The following is a 15,090-nucleotide window of genomic DNA, read 5'->3' as shown; positions in this document are numbered from 1 at the left end:
CCCAAAACATCCTACACTAAACACTGCACAAAAAATGAGAGCTCCCTCTTCAGGAGTTATGTATGATTTAGAGCAGGAGAGTCTGAGAAGCTGTGGAATTTCACAAAAGAACTGGTTGATAACATTGGAGCAGAAGGAGGTTGCAAATGTGCAGCTAGTGTGCAAAACAGCATAGAAAAAGCTAATCATCCACAAACTTGCTGCAAGTTGAGAGCAAGACATTTTGTTCAGAAGTAGCTCATAGTGCAGCGGGTTGCAGATGGCAATATATCGATCATAGGCCATGACCGTCAGGAGGAAAAACTCTGATGTTACAAAGAGGAGAAAGAAGAAGACCTGAGCCACACATTCAGAATATGAAATGTGCCTTGTGGCTAATAAGAAGTTAGCTATAACCTTGGGAATAGTGACTGAGATGTAACCAAGATCAATAGTAGATAAATTCACCAGGAAAAAGTACATTGGAGTATGGAGGCATTGGTTGAGTGCTACAACAATGATCACCAGAAGATTTCCAATCAGCGCTGTGAGATAAATGATGAAAAATCCCACAACACATACAATCTGCAGTTCTTGAATTTCAGAGAATTCCAAGAGAAGAAAATCAGTCACAATGCTTTGGTTGAGCATTTCCTTATTATTATTCAGTAGGGTGTTTCTGGTGGAGAAGGGAAAGAAACAAAGGGAGAAGTATGAGAAAATACCTTCTGATGGAATTTCTATAGACATTTCTTTATTTGAACAATTATTGATTCTACCCAAATGCAGTTCTAAATGGACAAATGACATTCCCCTTTAGCAGTGTATGAAATAAGTATGTCTTTGACTCTGAAATAATAATAATAATAAATAATAAATTTAATTTTTTGTGTCGCCTATCTGGCCGAAGCCACTCTAGGTGACGTACATATTAAAATTCAATAAAATACAATATAATTACAGAATAAAATACAATGCAGTCAACACTAATGCAGGCGTAAAACTATGTAGGGCAATCAGAAATAATAAACAATCACAGAAAAATTAGCCCACCCCGGAGATCCCAAAGGCCTGTCCAAAGAGCCAAGTTTTTAAGGCTCGGCAAAATGTATCCAGGGAAGGGGCATGGCGAAGATCAAATGGGAGGGAGTTCCAGAGAGTGGGGGCCACCACTGAAAATGCCCTCTCTCTAGTCCCCACCAACCTAGCTGTTTTCGTTGGTGGGACTGAGAGAAGGCCCTGCGTGGCTGATCTAGTCAGATGGCTTAATTGGTGGTACTGGAGGTGCTCCTTCAGGTAAACTGGGCCGAGACCGTATAGGGATTTAAAGGTTAACACCAACACCTTGAATTGGGCCCGGAAAACAACTGGAAGCCAATGTAGATGAAATAACACTGGTGTGATGTGATCGCGGCGGCGGCTGTTTGTAAACAACCGAGCCGCCGCATTCTCCACCAGTTGTAGTTTCCGGACCGTTTTCAAGGGTAACCCCACGTAGAGCGCATTGCAGTAGTCTAATCGAGAGGTGACCAGGGCATGTACTACCAGTGGGAGCTGATGAATAGGGAGGTAGGGTTGCAGCCTCCATATGAGGTGTAGTTGATACCAAGCTGCCCGGCTCACTGCCGAAATCTGCGCCTCCATGGACAGCTTGAAAGAAAAAAAGACAGAGGAAAAGGTTTTAGAACTAGTAAACATTTAGGTTGTTCAATCCATTTTGGCTTGTGCGAGTGAGTGAGTGAGTGAGAGAGAGAGAGAGAGAGAGAGAGAGAGAGAGAGAGAGAGAATTCTGATGAGGGGGATAAAATTCTCATGTTGGCTATTGAATTGAAAGTTATCTCACAGCCTGCAGCATCCCCCAAAATACACTTACATTAACAAATTGGTGATATGAAAATAAGTTTATATCCATTGATTACCTCATAAAATGCAGATAACTAAAAGGTTTTAAAACTAGTAAACCTTTAGGTCATTTAATCCACTTTGGTGTCCACACATGCGCACACATGTATATGTGTGTAAATACAATTCTGATGAGGGGGACAAAATTCTCATGTTGGCTTTATTGAATTGCAAGTTGTATCAGAGCCTGCAGCATCCACAAAAATGTATTTACATTAACAAATTGATAATATGAAAATAATTTTATAACCATTGATTACCTCATAAAAAAACAGATAATTAATCAATTAGGATTTTGTGGGTGGCATTTGCAATGTAATGTGAGAAAAACAACAACTAAGTGCCAAGAATGATATTCTTTATGCAATGCTAAGGCATAATGCTCATTCATTTGTGTTCATGCAATACTGCTGTAGTGGTCATCCCTGGAAATAGAGGAACAGTACACATACTTCTTTATAATATTGCAAATAGCTATAGAGCCTTCTTTGGTGCAGTAAACATGGTGCCCTCCAGATGTTGGGCTCCAGCTCCCATCATCCCTGACCATTGACCAATCTGATGGGAAGCTAAGCAGGGTCAGGTCTGGTCTGTGCCTGGATGGGAGACCACGTGGGAACCATAAGTAAGCCACCTTGGGTTTCTATCAGGAAAATAAAGGTGGGGTATAAATGTAATAAATAAATAAATAAATGGGGTCCAACAACATATTGAACTCAATGGGACAGATAGACTTCTGAGGAGAAATATATAGGATCCCATGGCAAGAAATTCAATGGCAGGCACAGAACTTGTATCCTTATCCATGGAAAACACAAACTTTAACACAGAGCCATGGCCCATCCAAAATCAGATTCAGACAAAGACAGTATATAGATCAATGTTTTAGGGAAAAGGGGGTGGAGGCGGCAAAATAAAAACAGAGTGTATAATAGAAAATTACCTGCTGCCTAGTCATGGGGTGCCATCCCAATCAGGACATTTTTTATGAAGACCCCAAAGGTTATTGAGAGCAAGAATGATAAAAAGAACTGCATTTTATACATTTTTTCCAACTATAAGGCAATTCCTTTTTAAAAAATGACAATGTTCTTTTGGTATAATTGGCTGTTTAATACATTTATCTGTTAGCTAGCTATGTAACTTCAAAAAAGGGCTTCATTGATTATATTCCTGTCTGTACACATCAGTGTCTCAGATGCTCAGATGCTCACTTGGTGAGCATCACACTAAATCTGCCCATCTACCCCTGTTTCTTACATTCTATTGAAAGTCTCTCTTTCACATCTATTTCCCCCCAATATCCATATTTGTATAACGGGCCATGTGCATCAAAATTCTACAAAATCTTAGGTATTCTATTATTCCCTCATCTAGTTCCCTGCAATTCTTTGTCAGATGCATGTATGTGGCTCCAAGTTAAAATGGCATAGAAAAGGACACTTTTTGTAGAAAGCTTTATATGTATCTTTTCTGAGAGTGTCTTTGGAGATGTGTTCATAGGAGCCCAATCAAGTGCAACAGCATCAGTCCTGAGGGAAGGATAAATTATAGAGCCACGAGAGTGGTTGTATACTATAGCCACCGTGGATTTTTCACATTCCACAATGTTAAATTGAAAATACCCCCATGCCATTCTGATGCTTCCCATAAGCTCTTCAAAACAAAACCTTACAAAACGTATAGTCCTGAACTCAGAAACGCTTGCTTAACAACCCTCTCAATTTTCATGGTGATACACAAAACAGCTAGAGAGAAAAGAGAGTTCAAAATATAAAAAGAGGGGGGGAAAACCCAGAGCCCTTTTGGACTTTTTTCTGTCAGAGTTCTCATAATCTGTTGAAATTCAGTAAAACTCAACCATATTCCCAGAGTACCTGTAATCCTGTTATGACCTTGCCCCATACTCTGACCTTCATCTTCTGCAGTTCAAAAGTTTAAAAAATGTCTGGCTGATTTTTAATTAATTTAAGAAATTTTGGCTGGAACCCAATTATAAAGTCAGGCATGCTCAGTAAGAACCAACTGTCAGTGTTCTAAAAGCCAGACTCACAGCTGCTTGACTTGGCTAATCAGGGGGCCACACCCACAGCAGACTTTGATTTCACTTGAGACAGTCATGGCTTCCCTCAGAGAATTCTGGGAAGTGTAGTTTGTGAAGGGTGCTAAGAGGAGACTCCTGTTCCACTGACAGAGCTCCAGTGGCCAGACTGGTTTATTTTTCTTATTTATTTATTTAAGATATTTCTATCCCACCCTTCTACCCTATAATAGGGCACTCAGGGCGGCTTACAATAAAATCGAGCATGTACATAATAAAATTGTATACAATAAAAATCAATTTTAACTTAATCCAGACAAAAATGAAGTGCTGTTGCTCAAGAATCTAGATGAGGTGGTTCAATTTGTTGAGGATGGGATTGCACTGCCCCTGGGAGATCAAACATAGAACTTAGGGATGCTCCTGGATCATTGTTTTCCCTAAAATGCCTAGGTAGTGGTGATGGACAGATGTGTTTATTTTTATCAGCTTCAGCTCATTCACCAGCTGCAGCCTTTCATGGAGATGTGCTTGTCCTCAATTATCCATGCTTCAGTTACACTTTTGCAATACTTTCAGGAAGTGTGGATGGGCAATAAGATCACCTGGAATGCTTTCCCAGTTGAGATCAATCTCTCCCCCACACATTGTGAGTCCTTTTAGTCAGAAATTTAAAACATTTTTATTTTGATGGGTTTTTGGTGTGTGATTTCAAATCTTACTGCTGTTTGACTATACTGTGATTTTGCTGTAATTCATAGGAGCTGATTCTATATGACATGAAGAACTAGAACAAATCATGCAAAATAAAATAAAATAAAATTGTACAATGAATTATGCAAAGTAAGAAAATAATGCAACTGCTTCATTTATGTAAGTCATACTGGTCACAGAATTCAGCATACTCTTAAGCCATAGAGATGAGTAGAAATGGTCCCTGAAGTGGTTCAGTTCCACCCTCTGCCTTAGATATTACACAGCACATAAATAGGCTTAGGTTTTGAATCCTAGAAATGCTTCCTAGGCAGTCAGGAAAGGGGACTACGAATAAAAAAGAGACATTGTTTATAAATAAGGATAAAATCAGTAAAAAGTTTAAATTAATACTTAAGGCTTTTTTTTAAAAAAAAATCCATGTTGAAACAGTAGTTGAGAAGACAATTCTGTTCATGTTTGCTTTGTCATTCTCATGTACCTACCAACACTAAGCTAGTAGCTGGCTACTACTATTAGCAGAAGTAGAGTCCACAAAGTTAACTTTGCTCAGCGTGCCTTAATTGCTAATTTGTCATGGACTCCTGAATCCAAGTCCCAAGGAACACAATTGTTGGGTTGGGTTGGATGCCAGAGACCAAGCCACTAGGAATGAAAAATCTTATATTCTCCATCCCTTGGTAAAAGCTTCATACTGCAAGGGCATACAGACATCTTCAGCTGCAAGGGTACACAAACCTTTTCATGGTCTCAAAAAGAACAGGAGTTACTTATTTGTTAATTTGTTTAAAAACAGTGTCATTGGCGACTTGAGGAATATAGAATACTCCGAAGAAGCTGAAGTATAAAGAAGAAATTACATTTGAATATGTACTTTCCATGAAGAAAAATGGTAAGTTATTTTATAATGTAAGTGATCACCTGGGTAATATTCTGAGGGTTGATTGCAAACAACAATACTACATTACATCTGTGCAGGCTAGGACAGCCTCCTTGTTATATGGAATCAATATAATCTACACCTAGTGTATGGAATGGCTTAACAAGACTGCACAAACTTCCTGCCTTATGACATGTCAGGCGCCTTCGCTGTACTCTTCCCTGTGTGCTTAAAACATTTTTGTTTAGAAAAGCCCATCCAGTCATAGAGAAGCTACATGTATATAGAACTGTTTTTACCTTTTTGTTGATTGTAATTAGTTGTTGAATGTTTTTAAATACTTGTGTTTCTGTCTTTTATTTATAATTGTAATGTTTTATTTTATTGTAAACAGCTTTGAGGTTTTATTACAATCAAGTATTATATACATTTTAATATATAAATTAAAAGAAATTGTTCAGCAGGTTTACAGTATCACCATTGAACAGTAGTATTAGATCTCCTCCCCCAACAAAAAACAGGGGACATTCTTTCTTCAGTAGCTTGTGATAACCGAGTAGACATACTGTAAGTTTGCTCTGGCCATTAATTTCAATGGGTTTACTCTAAGTAGAACTGAATAGAGGCAACACTTAAAAATGCAATAAAAGGAGACCCACGAACACTTTAACACTCTCCTCTTAAAGGGGTTCAGTTTGAAGAGATACTCAACCAGTGAGGGCTCCAGGAAAAAAAAAGTTAGTTTATGTTTAGTTTAATCAATTTCTTAATCACTTCACTGTAAAAAAAATCCTAAAGCAATTTACAACAAAATTTTAAGCATAAAAATCATATTAAAAACAGATCTAACAGTACAATATCAACACAATACAAAAGGTACTATCCATCCATCCATCCATCCATCCATCCATCCATCCATCCTCTATCATCCATCCATCCTCTATCATCCATCCATCCTCTATCATCTATCTAATCTATCTATCTCTTACTGCATTTTAGACTACATTTCTGCCAAAATCCCCAAGGCAGTTTACAGTTTCAAAATGTAAAAATGTATATATTTCAACAATTTAAATACTGCTTGACACCATAGCTTCTGAATGTTGTACAGTATGGTTGAAAAGTCACAATGAAGATAAACTCAGTTAAAACAAAATCAGATAACTTAATTAAAATCCCTGCTGGGGGAAAAAAAGTCTTCACTAGGTGCCACAAGTTTAATGGAGGGGGGGTCTCTCTGATCTCATCTGGAAGGGAGCTCTACAGGATTGGGCATGCAGTAGTGAATTCATGGCCCCTGGTGGACAAGAACAATGTTTCTGAGCCATGGGAACCTCCCCTGAGACCTCAGAGATCAGACAGGGATATAAGGAATCAGGTCAGGTCATTCTTAAGGTATGCTGGACCCAAGTTGTTAAGCATCTTGTAAATTAATAAAATAGTATTTAAATTGGCAATATTGCATATGACCTATGAGGCTTTCCCCTTCTACTTAAGAGCTAATAAATTCTTATGCTGAATTATAGTTTAAAATATTTGTCCTTTAGCCCTGACAAAGTTCAAATCCATCTGCCATTATGGTAGTAAAGTACTGTAATTCAGAAGTGCAGGGTCCCATCATGGCAGTTACAGCCACATCCTCTCCCCCCCTTTTTGTTGTTGCTGGGTTGAGAATGACATCCCTGTTAATGCCTTCTTCCTCAACAACAGATGACCCTAGGAGCCATAAGCCATCTTTTCTTTCCCTTCCATTGGAAACCAATTAAAATGTATTAAATATTGGTAGAGATGGTGAAGAATATAAAAAAATGGATTTAATACAGAATTCTGATTCAATCCACATTCCCAATTTTCCTTCAGATTAGGTTAAATGCATGTGTTCACAACTGTCAGCAATATCAGCTTTTTTTTTAAAGTCCACCCTGAAATGTACATATATAATCAGCTTTCCTCTGAACTGCTGCTGTGTTAAGGCTCACTGACATCCATTAATCACCCCATTAACTTTTTGTTTTGTTAATTATTACACTAATGGCCTTTCAAACTAATATTTATTTATTTTTAACTTGTCTATTTCTTTTCTGCCACATATTCACCTCTCTCATAAACCTAGAAATGTTGTCCAAAAAGCCTTTTATTAGGTATATATAGAAAATATGATTATACAACTCTTTCTTCTTTTTTGGTGATGTGAAAATATTTCCGTTGAAACTGATAATGTTGATTTTTATATCATTTATATCATCTGTGATGAGATTTTAATGTTTGTATCAACATTTCTGTATTTCACTAAAATGTTGATTTCATTTCCATCTATATATATGTATGACCAGAGCTTGGAAGATTACTTTTAAAAAGTAATAAATTACAGTTACAATTACATGGCCCCAAAAGCAGCAATTACCATCACAATGACAATTGCTCTGAAAGTAATTGATTACTTTGTTGTTATTGTTATGTGCCTTCAAGTTGATTACGACTTATGGCGACCCTATGAATCAGCGACCTCCAAGAGCATCTGTCATGAACCACCCTGCTCAGATCTTGTAAGTTCAGGTCTGTGGCTTCCTTTATGGAATCCATCCATCTCTTGTTTGGCCTTCCTCTTTTTCTACTCCCGTTTTTCCCAGCATTATTGTCTTTTCTAGTGAATCCTGTCTTCTCATTATGTGTCCAAAGTATGATAACCTTAGTTTCAACATTTTAGCTTCAAGTGATAGTTCTGGTTTAATTTGATCTAACACCCAATTATTTGTCTTTTTCGCAGTCCATGGTATGCACAAAGCTCTCCTCCAGCACCACATTTCAAATGAGTTGATTTTTCTCTTATCTGCCTTTTTCACTGTCCAACTTTCACATCCATACATAGAGATTGGGAATACCATGGTCTGAATGATCCTGACTTTGGTGTTCAGTGGTACATCTTTGCATTTGAGGATCTTTTCTAGTTCTCTCACAGATGCCCTACCCAGTCCTAGCCTTCTTCTGATTTCTTGACTATTGTCTCCATTTCGGTTAATGCCTGTGCTGAGGTATTGATAATCCTTGACAAGTTCAATGTCCTCATTGTCAACTGTAAAGTTACATAAATCTTCTGTTGTCATTACTTTAGTCTTCTTGATGTTCAGCTGTAGTCCTGCTTTTGTGCTTTCCTCTTTAACTTTCATCAGCATTCGTTTCAAATCATTACTGGTTTCTGCTAAGAGTATGGTATCGCCTGCATATCTTAAATTATTGATGTTCTCCCTCCAATTTTCACACCTCCTTCATCTTGGTCCAATCCCACTTTCCGTATGATATGTTCTGCGTACAGATTAAACAAACAGGGTGATAAAATACAACCCTGTCTCACACCCTTTCCGATGGGGAACCAATAAGTTTCTCCATATTCTGTCTTTACAGTAGCCTCTTGTCCAGAGTATAGGTTGCGCATCAGGGCAATCAGATGCTGTGGCACCCCCATTTCTTTTAATGCATTCCATAGTTTTTCATGATCTACACAGTCAAAGGCTTTGTTGTAGTCTATAAAGCACAGGGTGATTTTCTTCTGAAATTCCTTGCTGCGTTCCATTATGCAACGTATGTTTGCAATATGATCTCTGGTGCCTCTTCCCTTTCTAAATCCAGCTTGGATGTCTGGCATTTCTCGCTCTATATATGGTAACAGCCTTTGTTATAGAATCTTGAGCATTACCTTACTTGCATGGGATATTAAGGCAATAGTTCAGTAATTACTGCATTCTCTGGGATCCCCTTTCTTTGGAAGTGGGATATATATTGAACGCTTCCAGTCTGTGGGCCATTGTTTAGTTTTCCATATTTCTTGACAAATTCTTGTCAAAATTTGGACAGATTCAGTCTCAGTAGCTTGTAGCAACTCTATTGGTATGCCGTCTATTCCTGGTGATTTGTTTCTTCCAAGAATTTTAAGAGCGGCTTTCACCTCACATTCTAAAATTTCTGGTTCTTCATCATATGGTTCCTCCATGAATGAATCTGTCATCCTGTCATCTCTTTTATAGAGTTCTTCAGTGTATTGCTTCCATCTTCCTTTTATTTCATCTCGGTCAGTCAGTGTGTTCCCCTGTTGATTATTCAACATCCCTACTCGTGGTTTAAATTTCCCTTTCATTTCTCTAATCTTTTGGAATAGGGCTCTTGTTCTTCCCATTTTGTTGTCCTTTTCTATTTCTATACAATAACTATTGTAATCATTTTCTTTGTCCCTACGTATTAGTTGTTGTATAGTTGCATTTAGGCTTCTGACTGTGTTTCTATCTCATTTTGTTCTTGCTTTCCTTCTCTCTTTAACCATTTTAAGAGTTTCTTCAGTCATCCATTGAGGTCTTTCTCTCTTTTTAACAAGAGGTATTGTCTTTTTGCATTCTTCCCTGATCATGTCTCTTGCTTCACTCCATAGTTCTTCTGGTTCTCTGTCAACTAAGTTTAAAGCCTCAAATCTGTTCCTTATTTGATCTTTATATGCTTCTGGGATGTTATTTAAATTGTATTTTGGCATTATGAGTGTTTTGTTGTTGTTCTTTAGCTTTACTCTGATTTTTGATACGATCAGTTCATGATCTGTACCGCAGTCTGCTCCTGGTCTTGTTTTTGCAGAAAGTATGGAAATTCTCCATCTTCTGTTTCCAATTATATAATCAATTTGATTCCTATATTGACCATCTGGTGATGTCCACGTGTACAGTCGTCTTTTTGGTTGCTCAAAAACTGTGTTGGCAAGAAACAAATCATTGGCTTCACAGAATTCAATAAGTCTTTCTCCTGCTTCATTTCTGTCATCTAAGCCCCATTTCCCCACAATTCCTAGTTTTCTCTATTCCCTACTTTTGCATTCCAGTCCCCATGATTATCATCATATCTTGTTTTGGTGTGTAATCAATTTCCTCCTGTACTTCTGCGTAAAATCTCTCCAATTCCTCTTCTTCTGCATTTGATGTTGGAGCGTAGACTTGGATGATGGTTATGTTAATAGGTTTCCCATTTAATCTCATTGATATAACTCGCTCAGACCTTGCGTTGTAGCTCCTAATTGCTTTTGCTACATCACTTCTCACTATTAAAGCAACCCCATTTCTTCTTGATTTCTCATTTCCTGCATAAAATATTTTGTAGTTGCCTGATTGAAAATGTCCCATTCCAGTCCATTTTAATTCACTCACGCCAAGTATTGTAATGTTGATACGCTCCATTTCTTGCTTGACAATTTCTAACTTTCCCTGGTTCATGCTTCTCACATTCCATGTTCCTATTGTGTGTGTCGTACAACTCCGGACTCTCCTTTTGCATCTGTGCGCATCAGCCTCTGGGCTTCCTTTCGGCTTAGACCCAGCTGCGTCATTAGTCACAGAGCTACTTGTACTTGTCCTTTGTTCTTCCCCAGTAGCTCGGTGAGTGCCTTCTGACCTGGGGGTCTCATCTTCCAGCACTATCTCGTATTGCATTTTGGATACTCTTTTCATAGGGTTTTCATGGTAAGAGGTATTCAGAGGTGGTTTACCATTGCCTTCCTCTGAGTTTGGATGCATCTTAGTCTGGTGTCTCAGCTTTGACCATTCCACCATGGGTGCCCCTGCTAGGAGTCTAGCCTTTTGGTGTAGACTCCTGACGGCATTGCTGTTAGCTTCTTCAACACTTACAAACCCCCTCTCCATGTTAAGGTGTGCATCCTAAAGGGGGAATTAATTACTTTACATTTCTCAAAAGTAATCACTGCAATTACATTTCCATTACTTTAAAAATAACTCCTACAAGGTGCTGGATTAGCTGATACACATCTAAGTAACTTAAAACAACATTTTCATCAAAGAAAATGATGTTATTTTTTATACTGCAATTTTTAAAAAATAAGCTGATCAAACTGGCAAGTGGAAAAACAAGCAGAAACAAAAGAAAAGGTGGATTGGGAATGAATAACAGACTATTGGAATAGGGAATACAAGTGTGCTGGAACTAGGCAGAGAACCCCACCCCTAAATATTGGCTACCAGAACATAATTTGATTTAGCATTCATTGTTCTCTTTTCTTCCACAGGCAGGAAATGTTTCAGTAATGAATGAAAATTTAGACAACAAATCCTACGTCGCTGAGTTTCTGCTCCTTGAATTCTCAGCAATCCGGGAACTGCAGATTCTACACTTCATTCTCTTCCTGGGATTGTACCTGGCAATTGTATCAGAGAATCTTCTCATCATCTCTGCAGTAGCCTTTGACCACCGCCTTCACACTCCCATGTACTTTTTTCTGATGAACCTGGCCATCCAGGACATAGGTACTATTTCAGTCATTGTTCCCAAATCCATGGTCAATTCCCTCATGAATACGAGGCACATTTCTTATGCTGGATGTGTGGTCCAAGTTTTTGGATATACCTTCTTTGCAGGCTCTGATTTCTTTCTCCTCACAGTCATGGCATATGATCGATATGTTGCCATTTGCAATCCATTGCAATATGAAATGGTGATGAACAGAATAGCCTGCATCCAAAGGGTTGCTGCTGTGTGGATTGGTGGCTTTCTTTATGCAGTGCTGCACACTAGTGGAACATTTGCAACCCCTTTCTGCTCAAATGTTATCAATCAATTCTTCTGTGAGATTCCACAGTTACTTACACTTGCCTGCTCTAACTCATACTCACTAGAAATTGGAGTTGTTATAATGAGTATTATACTTTTGGTTAGCTGCTTTGTGTACATTGTTGTCACTTATGTCCACATCTTCAGTGCTGTTCTGAAAATCCCTTCCATTCAGGGAAGGAAAAAGGCCTTCTCCACTTGCCTACCCCACCTCATTGTCTTCTCCATCCTTTGTTTCACTGGATGTTTTGCTTACCTCATTCCTCTCTCTAACACTCCATCTCATCTGGACTTTGTATTAACTATGATGTACACTATTGTTCCTCCCATGTTCAATCCAATAATCTACAGCATGAGAAACAAAGATCTAAAAAATGCTTTGTCAAAGCTGTTGGGTTTGAGGCACTCTTCACTGTCATTTACAACATCCATGGGTATTTAGAACGAACAAACGAACAAACGACCGACACGAACAAACGACCGACACGAACGACGCGAACGACGCGAACGACGCGAATGAAACAAACGAAACAAACGAAACAAACGAAACAAACGAAACAAACAAAATGAGTTCCTCAAGTGCCATGCTACATGGGGTGAATTCAGTGTTCTGCAATTTCTTCTTTTTTATGTTTCCTACATCATTTCTTCCTTTGCACTCCCTGATTATGGGAATAGTGCTTAGGGAAAAATGGAGACTTTCAACATGGATCGTGACATCTTCTCCCATAATGATAATTGCAATTATTGTCAGGTTAAAAAGTTCCTTGTCTTAGAAGAATCCATTACAATGATAACTTTTTGTATTCCAGTCATATACAGATATTCATGTATCAAAAAGGCTTGTGGTGGAACTCTTATGGTGGAAAACATTGTTATGAATTCAGTTGTGTTGTTCATCCCTTTGACTCATTCAGATACTTCACTCCTTTTATTTTAATTAGTATTTAATTATTATATTTGTAACCATCAGAGTTCTACTGTTATAACCTTCCTATTGTGCTTAGGAATGTTTACCTCACTCTGTCATTTTCACATGTGCAATCAAAAATATGTTCTATATCATTTTAAGCAGTTTTTTTTTAAATGTACAAAAAGATACTCATTTAAATTGTATGCATTTCCCCACAATTGTATAATATCTAAAGTGGACGCACATTGTCCTAAAATACACATTTGTTTGTGGTTTCTCATAAAATACAGGGTTTTTTGTGTTTTTGTGAATTTTCCCCAGAATAAAAATTATCTCACTGAATTCTGTTGAATGAGGCTTAACCTGGGATAGTTCACACCCATAACCTTTCTTTATATTTCAGGTAATACGTCTGAACCTTTTTGAGATAAACAATTAGGCCTATGCAGACACACCTAATGGGGGGAGGGGAAACATCTAAGAATTAAATGATTTGTTCATTTGAGAGGGTGTTTAAAAATAACTGACAGTTATTAACTATCAAACTTGAGTATATCTGAGCGAATATATTTGGTAAACCAGCAACCACTCCAGGCCTGTTGGTTCTTTGATTGTGCCTCCCTGTTGCAGTGAGATGGTAGTGGTCACGTCCTCCCCCACACACACACATTCACATGGAGAAGGACAAAAAATATTGGTATACCTTGCATGACATGGTTTTCAGCTGCTCATGCCAAATCAAAATATTGCATCCAACTAATTTATACTCAGAAGAGACCTATTAAAATCAATGCACCTAAGTGATTTATGACCATTGACTATAATGCATCACTCTGGGTAGAAATATTATTGGAGATAATAAAAAGAGATAGAGTAGATGGAAACTCACTAACAGATTTTGAGTGTTTTAAACTCAACACTAAAACCATCAACAATTCATAGCTTTTTATGAATGGATAACAAGAATTGATAAATTGAAAGAAAGATTATGTTTGAGATATCTATGTACATTGGTTTGATTGACTTTTCATTGTTATTGTATACTTGCTTGTACTATGAAAAATATGAATAAAATATTTTTTAAAACTCTGAGCCAAACCATGGCTTACCACAAGCAAATGCACAAGTTCCCAAAGTGAGGATCATAGCCTCTGTGCTTCTCTTCCCTGGATCTTTCTGCTGCACTACCCTTGGGTGAGCTATGGTTTGGCTCAGCATTGCATCTGAACCTGGGCTCCTACTTTAGCTCACTCCAATAAACTATGAGCTGTATCTGTCTTGCCATGGTTTGGCTCAGTGTTACATGGAAACTGAGCCACAAACTTTTAGAATGAAATTGTTCCTTCAAGGCAGTGTACACAATTTTGCAAGATATAGTAAAAATTAATTCGTCCATTACACCTGCTTGAAATTTAAAATAGGGATGGGGGAACCATGTTCATTTTTTAAATTACTTATTTAATGTATTTCTATTCCATCCTTCTACCCTACAAAGGGGCACTAATTTGTATATTTGTATGCCCCCATGAGCTCCTTGGAGGAAAGGTGGGATGTAAATGTAGTAATAAACAAAGGAATAGCTGTTAAAAACCTTAGCAGTGATTAACAAAACAAAACAATAAATAAAATGGTTAAAAATACATTTACAGGACAATGTCAGTGCAACACAAAATATCCTTTGAGGAAGCAAATCTACAGCATGAGAAGCAAAGGGATGAAGATGCTTTGTATTTCAGTGACTCTGCAGCTGAAATACATCTGTGCCAGTTACAACTTAGATAAATTTAGATCTGTGGTTTCAAAATTCCTCCTATTTCACAAAACCAGTCCTCTTCCATTCCTCTTGCACATCATTCAATAGGCTGAGGTTTTGAATCCCAGAGACATTCCCTAGCCAATGAGAAATGAGGACTAGGAATAAAAAGGGAACACTGTTTATAAATAAGGATAAAATCAGCAAAAAGTTTAAATTTAATACTTAAGGAATCTTTTTTTAAAAAAAAAATCGATGTTGAAACAATAGTTGAGAACAAAATTCTGTTCAAGTTGGCTTTGTCATTCTTATGT

At 37.7% G+C, this 15,090-nt stretch overlaps 1 protein-coding gene across 1 annotated transcript; it reads left to right on the top strand.

The window, feature by feature from the left end:
* The first annotated feature begins 468 nt into the window (after positions 1-468).
* Positions 469-12,552, top strand: LOC133367764 (olfactory receptor 14A16-like). Its single transcript, XM_061591865.1, has 2 exons — positions 469-621; positions 11,569-12,552. The coding sequence occupies exons 1-2, from the start codon at positions 469-471 to the stop codon at positions 12,550-12,552; spliced, it is 1,137 nt and encodes a 378-aa protein (XP_061447849.1).
* Positions 12,553-15,090: the final 2,538 nt, after the last annotated feature.

Source organism: Rhineura floridana, chromosome 11 (assembly GCF_030035675.1).
Source record: "Rhineura floridana isolate rRhiFlo1 chromosome 11, rRhiFlo1.hap2, whole genome shotgun sequence".
Classification (NCBI taxonomy): Eukaryota; Metazoa; Chordata; class Lepidosauria; order Squamata; family Rhineuridae; genus Rhineura; species Rhineura floridana.
The sequence above is the reverse complement of the archived record's forward strand: the minus strand, read 5'-3'. Positions and strand labels throughout refer to the sequence as shown.

Coding starts and splice junctions, on each gene's coding strand:
- LOC133367764 (XM_061591865.1), top strand. CDS start 469: ATGGAGGCATTGGTTGAGTGCTACAACAATGATCACCAGAAGATTTCC. Junction 622..11,568: donor AAATCAGTCACAATGCTTTG/GTTGAGCATTTC, acceptor TTTCTTCCACAG/GCAGGAAATGTTTCAGTAAT.